General features: G+C 47.2%; 1 protein-coding gene across 2 annotated transcripts in view; it reads left to right on the top strand.

Moving 5' to 3' along the window:
• The window catches only part of Tfe3 (transcription factor binding to IGHM enhancer 3), a 13,058-nt gene extending 3,737 nt beyond the window's left edge, over positions 1-9,321 (top strand). Inside the window, exons 3-10 of one of the 2 annotated variants that reach the window (XM_055597534.1) lie at positions 223-526; positions 1,004-1,249; positions 1,476-1,580; positions 3,175-3,292; positions 4,710-4,766; positions 4,938-5,013; positions 6,339-6,486; positions 7,440-9,321. In XM_055597534.1, the coding sequence (XP_055453509.1) occupies positions 223-526; positions 1,004-1,249; positions 1,476-1,580; positions 3,175-3,292; positions 4,710-4,766; positions 4,938-5,013; positions 6,339-6,486; positions 7,440-7,880 (1,495 nt within the window). In that variant the 3' untranslated portion in view covers positions 7,881-9,321. The remainder of the gene's footprint in view (positions 1-222; positions 527-1,003; positions 1,250-1,475; positions 1,581-3,174; positions 3,293-4,709; positions 4,767-4,937; positions 5,014-6,338; positions 6,487-7,439) is intronic. The other variant, XM_055597535.1, reaches the window with a different exon arrangement.
• The last annotated feature ends 3,160 nt before the right edge of the window (positions 9,322-12,481 follow it).

Genomic DNA, 12,481 nt, shown 5'->3' with positions numbered 1-12,481 from the left:
CCTTGGAGTCTGAAAATCAACATAGACTTAAGTTCTCCTCATTTAACGCGTTCACTCTCAGCATCTCCTGAGGTCCACATCCAGGCCAGGTACCTCTGTCTCACACTCACACATTGTGGTCTCGGAACATAGCAAACTCTTGATCTCTCCAGCACACACTGACCCTTAGGCTTGGAATTAGACTTCTAGCTTACCTGTGGCCCCATATTTCCCATTCCACAGCCTCCCAATATCACTGCAGGCCACACCAACCACCCCAGCTACACTCTCTGCATCGTCTTCTGCAGGGGGCTCCAGGACCCCTGCCATGTCATCGTCGTCGTCATCGCGTGTTTTGCTGCGTCAGCAGCTTATGAGGGCCCAGGCCCAGGAACAGGAGAGGCGTGAGCGGCGGGAACAGGCGGCAGCTGCACCTTTTCCCAGTCCTGCACCTGCCTCACCAGCCATCTCTGTGGTTGGTGTGTCTGCTGGGGGCCACACATTGAGCCGTCCATCCCCTGCTCAGGTGCCCAGAGAGGTACTCAAGGTAAGGACAGACCCAGAAGCTCTGGCAGCTGCTGCTAAGAAGTAGTTCTAGAAGCTAAGGGTTGGCCTGGGATCCCTGTGGGTCTGAGGACAGGCAGTTCCTGACAGTGTTTAATGGTCCGTGGATATGTCTTTTTTTTTTTTCTTCTGTACCTGTGAGGGGTATTTTGGCCATTGGGATGACTAGGGAAGGTGTATGTGGTTTAGTTCCTGGTTCTGTGGGTGATATCAGATATTTGTTAAGGACTAAGTCTCTGAGGGCTCAGACAAGGTGATTGGATTTTGGAGTCTCTAAAGGTTTGCTGGGGAAAGAGGTTTGGGGTCTTGGGAAGACAAATATTTTTGAGTTGTTCTCATATTTCAGCCACCGTTTGTCCACATGAGTCTAAAAATAGTTGCGTTACGGGCTGGTGCTCAGAGTTACTCCTCTGAGATTTTTTGTGCCTTCTCTCCGTCCCCACTGAATTTTATTTCACAGGTTCAGACCCACTTAGAGAACCCTACGCGCTACCACCTTCAGCAAGCTCGCCGGCAGCAGGTGAAACAGTACTTGTCTACCACACTTGGGCCCAAACTGGCTTCCCAGGCTCTCACCCCACCACCAGGGCCTGCCAGTGCCCAGCCACTTCCTGCACCTGAAACTGCCCATGCCACTGGCCCTACAGGCAGTGCTCCTAACAGCCCCATGGCTCTGCTCACCATTGGGTCCAGCTCAGAGAAGGAGGTAAGAGGCTGTAGATAACCTTCCCCTATGCCCTTTGTCCAGTTCTTTTATTTTCGTTTTGTTTGCGTGTGTGTGTGTGTGTGTGTGTGTGAGAATGCCTGTGGTGCCAGGACTAGAACCCAGGGCCTTGCACATGCTAGGCCAGCACTCTACCATGAAGCTACTCCCATCCCAGCCTCCCCTTCCCGTTCTTCTAACCCTATACAGTATTTACTTCTTCCCCCAGATTGATGATGTCATTGATGAGATCATCAGCCTGGAGTCCAGTTACAACGATGAGATGCTCAGCTATCTTCCTGGAGGCACTGCAGGGCTGCAGCTCCCCAGCACGGTGAGGCTCTAAGAAGGGAGGTGGTCTGAAAATTACGGCATTCTTCTGTCACTAAGACCACACCTACACTGGCCACATATACACTGTATATTAGCATATACAGTATATTAGCAACCCTTGCCACACATTGCACTAAGATAGAGCCAGGCATGGTGGTGCATGCCTTTAATTCTAGCACTCAGGGAGGCAAAGGCAGGTGGATCACTGTGAGTTCAAGGCCAGCCTGGTCTACAAAGCCAGTCCAGGACAGCCAAGGCTACACAGAGAAACCCTGTCTCAAACAACCAAAGTGTGTGGGGGGGTTGAGAAAGGCCTTATGTTGAGAATAGAGCCTAGGCCACGGCTGCCCCTGGGCCTTTGTTAGACTTCATGGAGAGGTGGCCCTGGTTTATGTATATATATGGGGAGTTTATAGACATACTATTACCTGTGTGCTTGGGATATGCTCTGCCAAGTACCAAGCAGTAGAAGTCATGTAGCAGTTTGAACATCTGAAGAGATTCAGGTAGTAACTGGGACCAAAAAGGCCTGGGTTTTATAACAAGTGGTCAGAATGTACCAAGGCCCTTGTAATGAATTGGGCTAAGTGTCTGGATCCTTGTAAAAATGGCAACAACTTTCCAGAGCAAGAGATCTGCCATTATAACAGTCTGATTCTGGAACATTCAAAGACTCACATAGCTTTTCCCAACATAACAAAAGGATAGAACCTGGTATGAAAATGGTTGTAGTTTGGGGCTGGGGGTGTAGCTGAGTAGAGTGCCAGCATGTGTGAGTTTCTAGGCTCAGTGCCACACACACACAATTTTGCTTTATCATAACTCTTCATTGGTTTGTACACAAGTAGAAGTCATGAGACAGATCTGAAAGCCTCAAAGGCTAGGACTGGGTGCACTTTTATACAAGTGTGTTGTACCAGACTGTAACTAGGAGAGTAAGAGAGAGAGAGAGAGAGAGAGAGAGAGACCAAAACTTGGCTGGTATAAAAGCAGCACTGGCTGTGAAATAGACTAGAGCTCCTGAGATAGCAGACTGTGTGGGTAGACAGACATAAAGTCAAGACCTTGGTAAATGATTAGTAGGAGCTCATGGTTTTTAAAGTAGGGATCATACTTTCATACTTTAGGCTGGAGATTAGGCTGGAACTCTCTAGAAAGCCAGATTTTGGATGGCATATTGCCACGATAATTTACCAAGGTCTGAAAAGATTGAGTTGGAGTGTTTCAAGAATGCTGGTTTGGAATGCTGTGCTGGAAGCAGTTAATGGCCTGGAATGTTAGATCTGACAGAGACCTGAGAACTGTGATTTTTCCAGCATTCTTGTTCTCAGAGCCAGCCTTGGAGTTTTAGAGAAAGAGAAGGGCTACAGAGATATTTGAGTGGCTAGGTAGGTGGACCTCCCAGTATCCACAAACCAGGGACACAAACATTCACTTGGTTCTGTTCCTGCTGTTAAGTACCTTGTGAAACTTCCCTAAAGGAGAAGGAATGGCCAGGACTCCTCAGGCATTGCATTGGAGGGCACTGGCTTTTAGTATGCGAGGGTCAGGAGCCTGGATCTGAGGAAGCTGTTCTATGCCTTTGCTTTCTACAGCTACCTGTGTCAGGAAACCTGCTTGATGTATACAGCAATCAGGGAGTGACCACACCAGCCATCACTGTCAGCAACTCTTGTCCAGCTGAGCTGCCCAACATCAAACGGGAGATCTCCGGTAAGTGCTGGGGTCTTGACCCCTTAGCCCACCCTGTCCCTTGAACCAAGCTCTGTCACTACCAGATCTGGCATTAGACCTAGTTCTAGTTCTAGGGAAATGGTTTGAGCACTTCAGAAACTGGTTGAGGGTGGGGCTGGGAGGGTAGCTTAGCATCTGCAAGACCATAAGTTACATCCCAAGCACCTCAGAGAAGTAAAGCCAACTGCCTTTTTTTTCTCATATGGCTCTTGGTCCAACTTTTACTGTGTTTTCTCTGTCTTCCTTTTGTCTTGGGTGGAAAGGAAGGCCTGCGCCATCATACTTTCATTAAAAAAAGAAGCAAAGAAACATTTTATTTTTTTGAGACACAGTTTCACTCTGTAGCCTAGGCTGACTTCTAGTTCCCAGCAGCCCTCTTGCCTCGGCCTCCCGAGTGCTGAAATTACAGAGCTGTGCCCAAATACCCAGCTCTAAAACTCCCTGTGTAGCCCAGGCTGGCATTGAACTTGGAGTGTTGACCTTTCTGCCTCTCCTTCACAATGCTGGGATTATATGCATGAACTACCATGCCTGGCTCAAGACATCTTATAAAAGAGTCAGCAGGTATGGCGGTGCATGATTGTAGTCTCAGCAAATGGAAGGTTTAAGGCCAGTATGGGCTACATATTGTGGCCCTGTCTTAAAAAAAAAAAAGAGAGAGAGAAAGAGAGGGGTCGGGGAGCTGGAGAGATGGCTCGGAGGTTGAGAGCACTGACTGTCTTTGAAAAGTCCTGATTTCATTTCCCATCAACCACATGGTGCCTCACAGTCATCTGTAATATAATCTGGTGCCCTCTTCTGGCATGCAGGCAGAAAACTATAAATAATAAATAAATCTTTAAAAAAAAGGAGGAGGAGAAGAAAAGGAGGAAGTGGAAGAAGAAGAGGAAAAAGAAGAAGAGTAAAGAAGCACCAGCCACAGCAGAAGACGACAATGGCAGCAACAATGACAATGGGGCTAGAGAGATGGCTCAGAGGTTAAGAGCACTGGCTGCTCTTTCCGAGGTCCTGAGTTCAATTCCCAGCAACCACATGGTGGCTTACAAGTATCTGTAATTCAATTTCCAGGGGATTCCGTGCCCTCTTCTAAGTTCCTTGGGTGCACATGGTGTTCATTCATACATGAAAGCAAACTATCCATACAAAGAAAAAGAAAAAGAAATCTTTTTTAATCACTCCAAGTCTGGCTCTGTGGCCAAGCTTTGTAGTTGAAGCTAATTTGGAGACTGAGAAGGCTTAAGTTAGGTGTTCAAGGCCAGCCTGGACAATAAAGCAAGAGCCCATCTCTTAAAAAGTTACACTACTGTCCCTCTCCCACCAGCCCCTACCTCTGCATCTGCAGGGACTCTGCTTCCTCCACCCAGAAGCCCTGATATCCACCCTCACTCTCTTCCAGAAACCGAGGCAAAGGCCCTTTTGAAGGAGCGACAGAAGAAAGACAATCACAACCTAAGTAAGCCCACGAGCAGGTGCACTTGCCCACCTGCCACACAGCCCTGCCGTGCTCCTTGCTTCAAGGGCCACCTTCCATGGGGAGCCTCCCAGCACCCCTGTTCTTCTCTCTCTTTCTTCACCCATTGATGACTCTTTCCTACTCTTTCTTTTTCTCCCCGTCTCTTGAAAGTTGAACGGCGCAGGCGATTCAACATTAACGATAGGATCAAAGAGCTGGGCACCCTCATCCCCAAGTCCAATGATCCGTGAGTCTGGGCTGGGGACCCCAGGCCAATGGGAGGTGGAACAAGCACCCTGGACTAGGAAAGTTGTTCCTTGGTGTGTCTGCCATGTAGTCTTGCCCAGACAAAAGTTCTCTGAGCCAAATGCTGAAGCTCATAACCTGTAATCCCAGCACTGGGGAGGCTGGGGCAGGAGGATTGCCATGAGTTCAAGACCAGCCTGGGCTACAGAGTGAGACTCTGCATCAAAAAAACACAACTCCCACACAAAGGATTGTCTTTTCTTAGTTGGAGGACTGTAGACCCTCAGCCTTTGAATATGCAATGTTAATTTGTCCAATCTGCACCCTGTGGAACATCAAGTTCTGTTCACTTAGCACTTCTTTTGCTTACTCGGGGCTTAGTTGTTGGGTCTTTGCTTTGTACCACATACTCTGCTAGGGTCTGAGGGTACCAGAGAGAACAAAAAAAGAAAAATAGCCTTATACTCTTACATCTGATGCTTTAGTTGGGGCAGGCAGAGAGTTAAGACAAAAGAAAATCCATGATGCACCTTCTAATGAGGGTTTCAGAACATAATGAACAGAAGGGAACTGGGCATGGTAGTGTATGCCTGTCATCCCAGTGCTCAGCAGTCGGAGGCAGGAGGATCTAGAGTTTGAGGCCAGCCTCAAAACAACAACAAAAAGAACACAGGGGAACTGAAGAGGTGGCTCAGCCATTGAGAGCATTGACTGCTTTTCCAGAAGACCCGGGTTTGATTCCAGTGTTTGCGACTCCAGTTCTAGGGGATCTGATACCCTTTTCTGACCTCCATGGGCATCAGGCAGGCAGTATTGATGCGCACACATAAGTGCAAGCAAAACAGCCACACATATGAAAGGGGAAAAGAAAAAAAAACAAAAACAAGGAAGATGTCAGGATGTTGGAGTGATGAAGATAGCTGAGCACAGGGCTTGCCCACCATGTGCAAGGCCCTGTTTTCATCCCTAGCACAGAGAGCAGGAATGGACGAGATTAAGGAGGCCACATGTTGGAGGGAGAGTGCTCTAGGTTGTACCAAGTATGGGAACTGAGATGAAAATAGTTTCCCATGTTAAAACTGAGAGGCCAGAAGGGGTCAAAGAGGGCTTTCAGGTTTGTGAGTTTAATGGCCACCACCGGAAGGTTGTAAGCATAGTGTTTTTTTTTTTTTTGTTTTTTTGTTTTTTTTTTTTAAGCATTCTAACCATTTGATTTACCTCAAGTTCTGACATGTGGTCAGGTATTCCATCTACCTGGTACAATCCCCCTCCCCTGAGAGACTTCATATGCAGCACTCTGCTTTTCCTCCGTCTTGGGCTCCACAGGGAGATGCGCTGGAACAAGGGCACCATTCTGAAGGCATCTGTGGATTACATCCGCAAATTACAGAAGGAACAGCAGCGCTCCAAAGACCTGGAGAGCCGCCAGCGATCCCTGGAGCAAGCCAACCGAAGCCTGCAGCTCCGAATTCAGGTGTGTGGGGAAATGGTGAGGGTGGCTGGAACTTCCTGCAGGTGGAGGCAAAGAAAGAACTGGCCAGTTTTCCCCTTAGGCAGTTGTACTCAAATAATGGTGGAGCTGAAAAGTAATTAGTACACCATGAACAAAAATATAAGGACACCTGGCATGCTGGTCTGTCTGCCTTGTCTTTAATTCTACCATTTAGGAGGCAAAGGCAGAGGCGGGTGGATCTCGGGGCCAGGGCTACAGCCCGACTCTTCCTTTAAAAATTAGTAACAAGAAACAGATGGGTTAGTGGCTCACTGGCTGCACTTCCAGAGGACTGGGGCTTTTGTTGTTTTGTTTAACTCCAACTGCAGGAGATCTTAGGCCCTATTCTGGCATCTACAGGCACTGCACACATGATGCACATACATGCAAGCAAAACACCCATACCTACTAAAATAAATCTCATCAAAAGAGAGAAAGAGTCTCATCTGGGCATGGGAGCACATGCCTTTCATCCCGGGGAAGAAAGATCTCAGAGGGAGATTTGCCATCCCAGAGGAAGGCAGATCTCTGAGTTCAAGGCCAGCCTGGTCTACATAGTGAGATGTCAATGGGGGAGGGCAGAGAGACAGTCTCGAAATAAATAATTTATTTATTCTCTAAATAATTAAAAAAATAAGTATGAATATTTGCTAGTGTGCATGACATTTGTCTTGTCTCGTGTACTGTAACAAGAGCAGTATGCCTGTTGACCACTTTAATTCCCAAGAACAGCCAAATGAGATAACCCACCATTATTGTACCATTTTACAGATTGGGTTTCTGGAACTCAGAGACTAAGCCTGAAAATTTGCAAGTAGTGAGGGCCAGCGGCTGCATTGGAACCTAGTAACCTGTCCTTTTAATGCGTACATGTCTCTACCTAGGACAGGCTTTGAACCCCATCTTACTTTGTACTTACCACTTCCTTTTTGCAGGAGCTAGAACTGCAGGCCCAGATCCATGGTCTGCCAGTACCTCCTACCCCAGGACTGCTCTCCCTAGCCACTAGTTCCATCTCTGACAGCCTCAAGGCAGAGCAGCTGGACATTGAGGAGGAAGGCAGGCCAAGCACGACAGCATTTCATGTATCAGGGGGACATACCCCGAAGAATGCTCCTCAGCAGCCTCCGGCACCACCCTCAGATGCCCTTCTGGACCTGCACTTTCCCAGCGACCACTTGGGGGACCTGGGGGACCCATTCCACCTGGGGCTAGAGGACATTCTGATGGAGGAGGAAGGGGTGGTGGGAGGACTGTCAGGGGGAGCCCTGTCCCCACTGCGGGCTGCCTCTGACCCCCTGCTTTCTTCAGTATCTCCGGCCGTCTCCAAGGCCAGCAGCAGGCGCAGCAGCTTCAGCATGGAGGAGGAGTCCTGATCAGGTCTCACTCCTCCCCTTGGATTTCCCCATCCAGGGAAGGAGGACAGGCCTGGATGAGACCCTGCCTTTTTTCCTACCCTCCTGTGAGACTGCCCAGTCCAGGAAATCTGGGGGAAGAGGAGTTGCAATCAGGCCACACCCCTGTAATAGGCAAGGAGGAGGAATCAGGTGAGGCCCCCCCCCTTTTCCAAAGGAACCGCCCTGCACAGGTATTTCTGAGGGAGAAGGCAGTAGACAGCTATGAAAGCTTAGTTTACTCTTGAGCATTCACAGTCATGCCGCTGGTCACTAGGGACCCTATAAACAGGTCTCCCAAGGAAAAGAGATGCTAGGATGCTACTCCATTCCTTCTCTGCAAATTGTCAGTCCAGCTTTTCCTGACACTGGAACAAGACAGATAAAATTGATGGTGTCCCAACCCTGTCCCTTCCTTATCATTCCCTGCCTTGCTCTAGCAAAGAACAGAAGTAAGGGTGTGATCTAGCCTGTTCTCCTGGGACCCATCCCTTTTCTGTAGGAAAAGTCCAGCACAGGTATTTTAAGGCATGAAGAAATCCCTAAGCTCGATTACCTGTGCAGAGGCCCCAAGCCCTGGCCTTTAGCAACATCCCATGCAAGCATTCCTTTGAGCAGGGAGGAGCAGTTCCTAAAATCCCTGCCTTAACCTGGGACCAACTTTGGACCTGACCTATGAGAGCCCTGTGCTGACCTCCTTGGGGAAGGGAGTAGATTTTGGATTGACTTTGTAGACCTAGATCAAGTGAAACTTAGATTCTCACCCTTGGGAAGATCTTGCCTTTTCTGCCTTGAGGGGTAGTTTGAGGAGATGATAGGGATTAGTGTGGACTCAGTCTAGGCACCCCAAAATACTACCCCAATACTTCTCTTCAACTTGTAGAAAATGGCAAAGGAAGGGTGTGTCCAGGCTGTTTCCCAGACCAGGGAAAGATAGAAATCTCCCCTAAAAGGCAGGGGCCTGGAGGAAAGGTGGCAAAAATATATTGTACCCCTTAAGTGTTTTAAAATTGGTTTTTCAAGACAGGGCTTCTCTGTGTAGCCTAGGCTGTCCGGGACTCCCTTTGTAGACCAGGGTGGTCTTGAACTCACAGAGATCTGCCTGCCTCTGCCTCCCAAAGTGCTGGGATTAAAGGTGTGCACCACCACCACCACCCAGGGTTATGTGATTTTTTTTTTAAATTGACCTGCCTACTCAGAAGCTAGGTCAACTGTGACCGCTGCCCCATCCACGCAGTTCTCCATTTGGGGCCCAGCCCTGTTTCAGAGCCAGACCTCACCTAGTCTCATCCTGGCCACCTACACCCAGGGTCTTCAGCTTTTAAGGCTGGGGCCAGACCCCAGGGAGGGTTTACTGAGGGATCTGTAGGTTTGTGACTAAAATAATAAATGCTAGGCGTGTTTGATGCGCTTTTAACTTTGACATTGAGTCTCTTGTTCCTGTTTTTTACTGTGCAGTTAACATGGCCCCTGAAGGCCAGGAGGAATAACAATTCTAGAAGAAACAACAAATTTCAGAGGGCTAAACAGAATTTTTAGATAGAATTAGAGCCTGGAGGGAAACCACCTGCAAGCAAAAGCAATGAACCTTCCTAAGGGCCTGCCAAGGATCAGCTGAATCGCTGTGCTTTCCCCAGATTGATTTCCCTGGGGGCTGAGGGATGGGGGAGCATTGCTCTGTGTGCTGCTGCGTCTTCCCATTTGCCGTTCAGAGAAGCCAGGAGGAGAATCAGTAACTTCTGCAGACAGGCAGGCTGAGAGTTCGCCAAGCCTGAATGCTATGTGTGGTGATAAGGGAGAAAGGGGGTAGTTTTTTTTTTCCCCCTCCAGGGCTGGACATGAAACCCAGCCAGCCCTCCATCACCCAGCCACATCTCCAGCTGGAAGTTCACTGATAGAGCATGGGATGTGTTCAACAAAGTTATTCATGATAGTGACCAAAGACAAGGGGGTTGCCATCAAGCCTGGAATTCCAACACTGAAGATATTGAAGTAAGAGTTTGCAAGTTTAAGGACAGCCTAGGCTACAGAGACACCATCTCAACAAAAAAGGCAAAAATAGGGAGGCACATTGGTTTGACATTTTGGGGGGCACTGAAGGTAAGCACACAAATGTAGCCTCTATTATTTTTAAGACAAGGGCTCAGATAGTCCAAGCTGGCTTAGAACTCTGAATCCTCTGACTCCTGAGAAGTAGAATCACACACCTGCCTCACGACTTCAAAGCTGGGAGAAACATTTTTCTGGTGATTCTCCAACCAGACTGATAACAGGACAAGCATGATCTTAGTCCTTAACATCACACCAGATTGGCCACTATCAATGACCAGTCCTGGTTACTGCACCCCCCCATAACAGTAAACCCGGTGCTTAGAAGGCTAAAGCAGGAATAATCAGAGTCCCACACCAAATTAGGTGTGCTGCAGCATGTCCAGTACCCCTGAGGTTGAGGCAGGAGGGTGGTCATGAGTTCAAGGTTAGGCTGTTTCTATAGTATGAGATTTTTGTTTCAAGACTTCAATGGGCATGTGACAGCACAGTGATAAAAGCACTTGTAACCAACCCTGGCCATTGGACTTCTAGCCTTTGAACTCAACATCAAGGTGGAAGTAGACAGCCAACTCCGCATAGCTGTCCTCCAACTGCCATGGCGTGCATGTGGCCCTCCACATGTGGGCCGTGACACGTGTTCTCATGTAACCCATGCACAATAAATAAAACAACAAAAATATCCAGCTGGGTAAAACAAACACAGAGATAACCTCAGTACTTGGAAGGGTAAAGGAAAGGCGGATCAGAAGGTCAAGATCAACCTCTAGTACATTGCGAGCTTGAAACCAGTTTGGGCTACCTTGAGATCTTGTCTCAAAAAACTGATGTTTCCGAAATAAAGTGGATGCTGAAGAGATGGCTCAGAGGTGAATACTTTCCCAGGCCCTTCATGATCGCTCATAAGCATCTATAGCTCTAGTCCCAGGGGATTTGATGCCCTCTTCTGGTCTTCCAGAAGTCTAGGCGCTGCATGCACATGGTGCACTGACATACAGATAAAACATCCATACCTTAAAAAATTAAGAAACAAAATAGTTCTAGAGAATAAAGGCATGCTGGTATGTATGTTTCATCCCAATGCTTGGGAAATACAGGCAGGTAAGTTTCTTTTGAGTTTGAGGCCAGCACACAAAAAAGGAGCTACAAAAAAAAAAAAAAAAAGAAGAGGGAAAGGTGGATGTGTGGTAGCACACATCTGTAATCTAAGCGCTGGTGTAGCAGCAGGAGGATCACCCCAACTTTGAGGTGAGCATGTTCAACACAGCCACTTCCAGGTCCTACTTCTACACGATGACACAGCAAGACCTTGGCTCAAAAACCCTGAAACAACGAATCAATAAACATGTACAAGAATACATTTCAAGATAGAAACTTCAGCTGGAGAGATGGCTCAGGTTAAGAGCCCTGGCAGCTCTTGCAGAGGTCCTGAGTTAAATTACCAGCAACCACAAGATGGCGCACAACCATCTGTAATGAGATCTGGTGCTCTCTTCTAGTATGTAAGCACACATTCAGGCAGAATATTGTAACATAACAAATCTTAAAAAAGATAAAAGAACTTAGGCTGAAGAGATAACTCAGATGTTAAAGGCTACAGCTAACAACCAAAACAAACCACAAAAGATAAGTGATCCCTGGCAAATGAGAAACAAAGTGAGCATAGTGGTTGCCCTGCTTCCTGCCAGGTGATAGGATGTAGGTCCAGGACATATCTTGTATAATTCATTTATATGAGGTATCTAGAGTTTGCAATTTACAGAGATAGAAACTATAATACAGGTTAACAGAGGCTGGAAAGTTCGGGATAATATGTTGTTTTGAGGTTACAGTTTCAGCTGGTCCTGGTCCTTTAATCCCACCGCTCAGGAGGCAGAGGCAGGCGGATTTATGTGAGTTCAAGACCAGCCTGATCTGTAGATCAAGTGAGCCCAGGAAAGCCAAGGCTACACAGAGAAACCCTTCTCAAAAAATAAAAAGGGTACACTGTTTGGCATAATAAAAGAAAGTTCAGCAAATATATAGTAGAGATGGCTAAGCATTGCAAATGTACTTAATGCCCCTGAATTTCATATTCAAAAATTATAAAAACAAGGGGCTACATAAAGAGATGGCTCAGTTGTTAAGAGCACTCACTACTCTTCTGAAGGTCCTGAGTTCAATCCTCAGCACTCACATGGCAGCTCACACTCATCTGATGCAGTATTCTGATGTGCAGATGTACATGCAAACAAAAGTACCCATATACATAAATAAATAAATCTTTGGAGCTGGAGAGATGACTTAATGATCAAGAGCACTGACTGCTTTACCAGAGGACCTTGGTTCAATTCCCAGTACTCACATGGCAGCTCACAACTTTAACTTCAAGTTCTGACAGTCTTACACAGATATATATGCAGGGAAAATACCAATGCACATAAAACATCTTTTAAATATAAAAAATAATAAAATGGTAATTTTTTGGAGACAGGGTCTCATTATGTAGTCCTGACAGGCCTAGAATTCCCTATGTATATCAAGCTGGCTGCAAA

The sequence above is a fragment of the Psammomys obesus genome, unplaced genomic scaffold (assembly GCF_907164565.1).
Source record: "Psammomys obesus unplaced genomic scaffold, mPsaObe1.curated_primary_1811, whole genome shotgun sequence".
NCBI lineage: Eukaryota > Metazoa > Chordata > Mammalia > Rodentia > Muridae > Psammomys > Psammomys obesus.
Note: the sequence above shows the minus strand (reverse complement) of the source record. Positions and strands in the feature narration are given on the sequence as shown.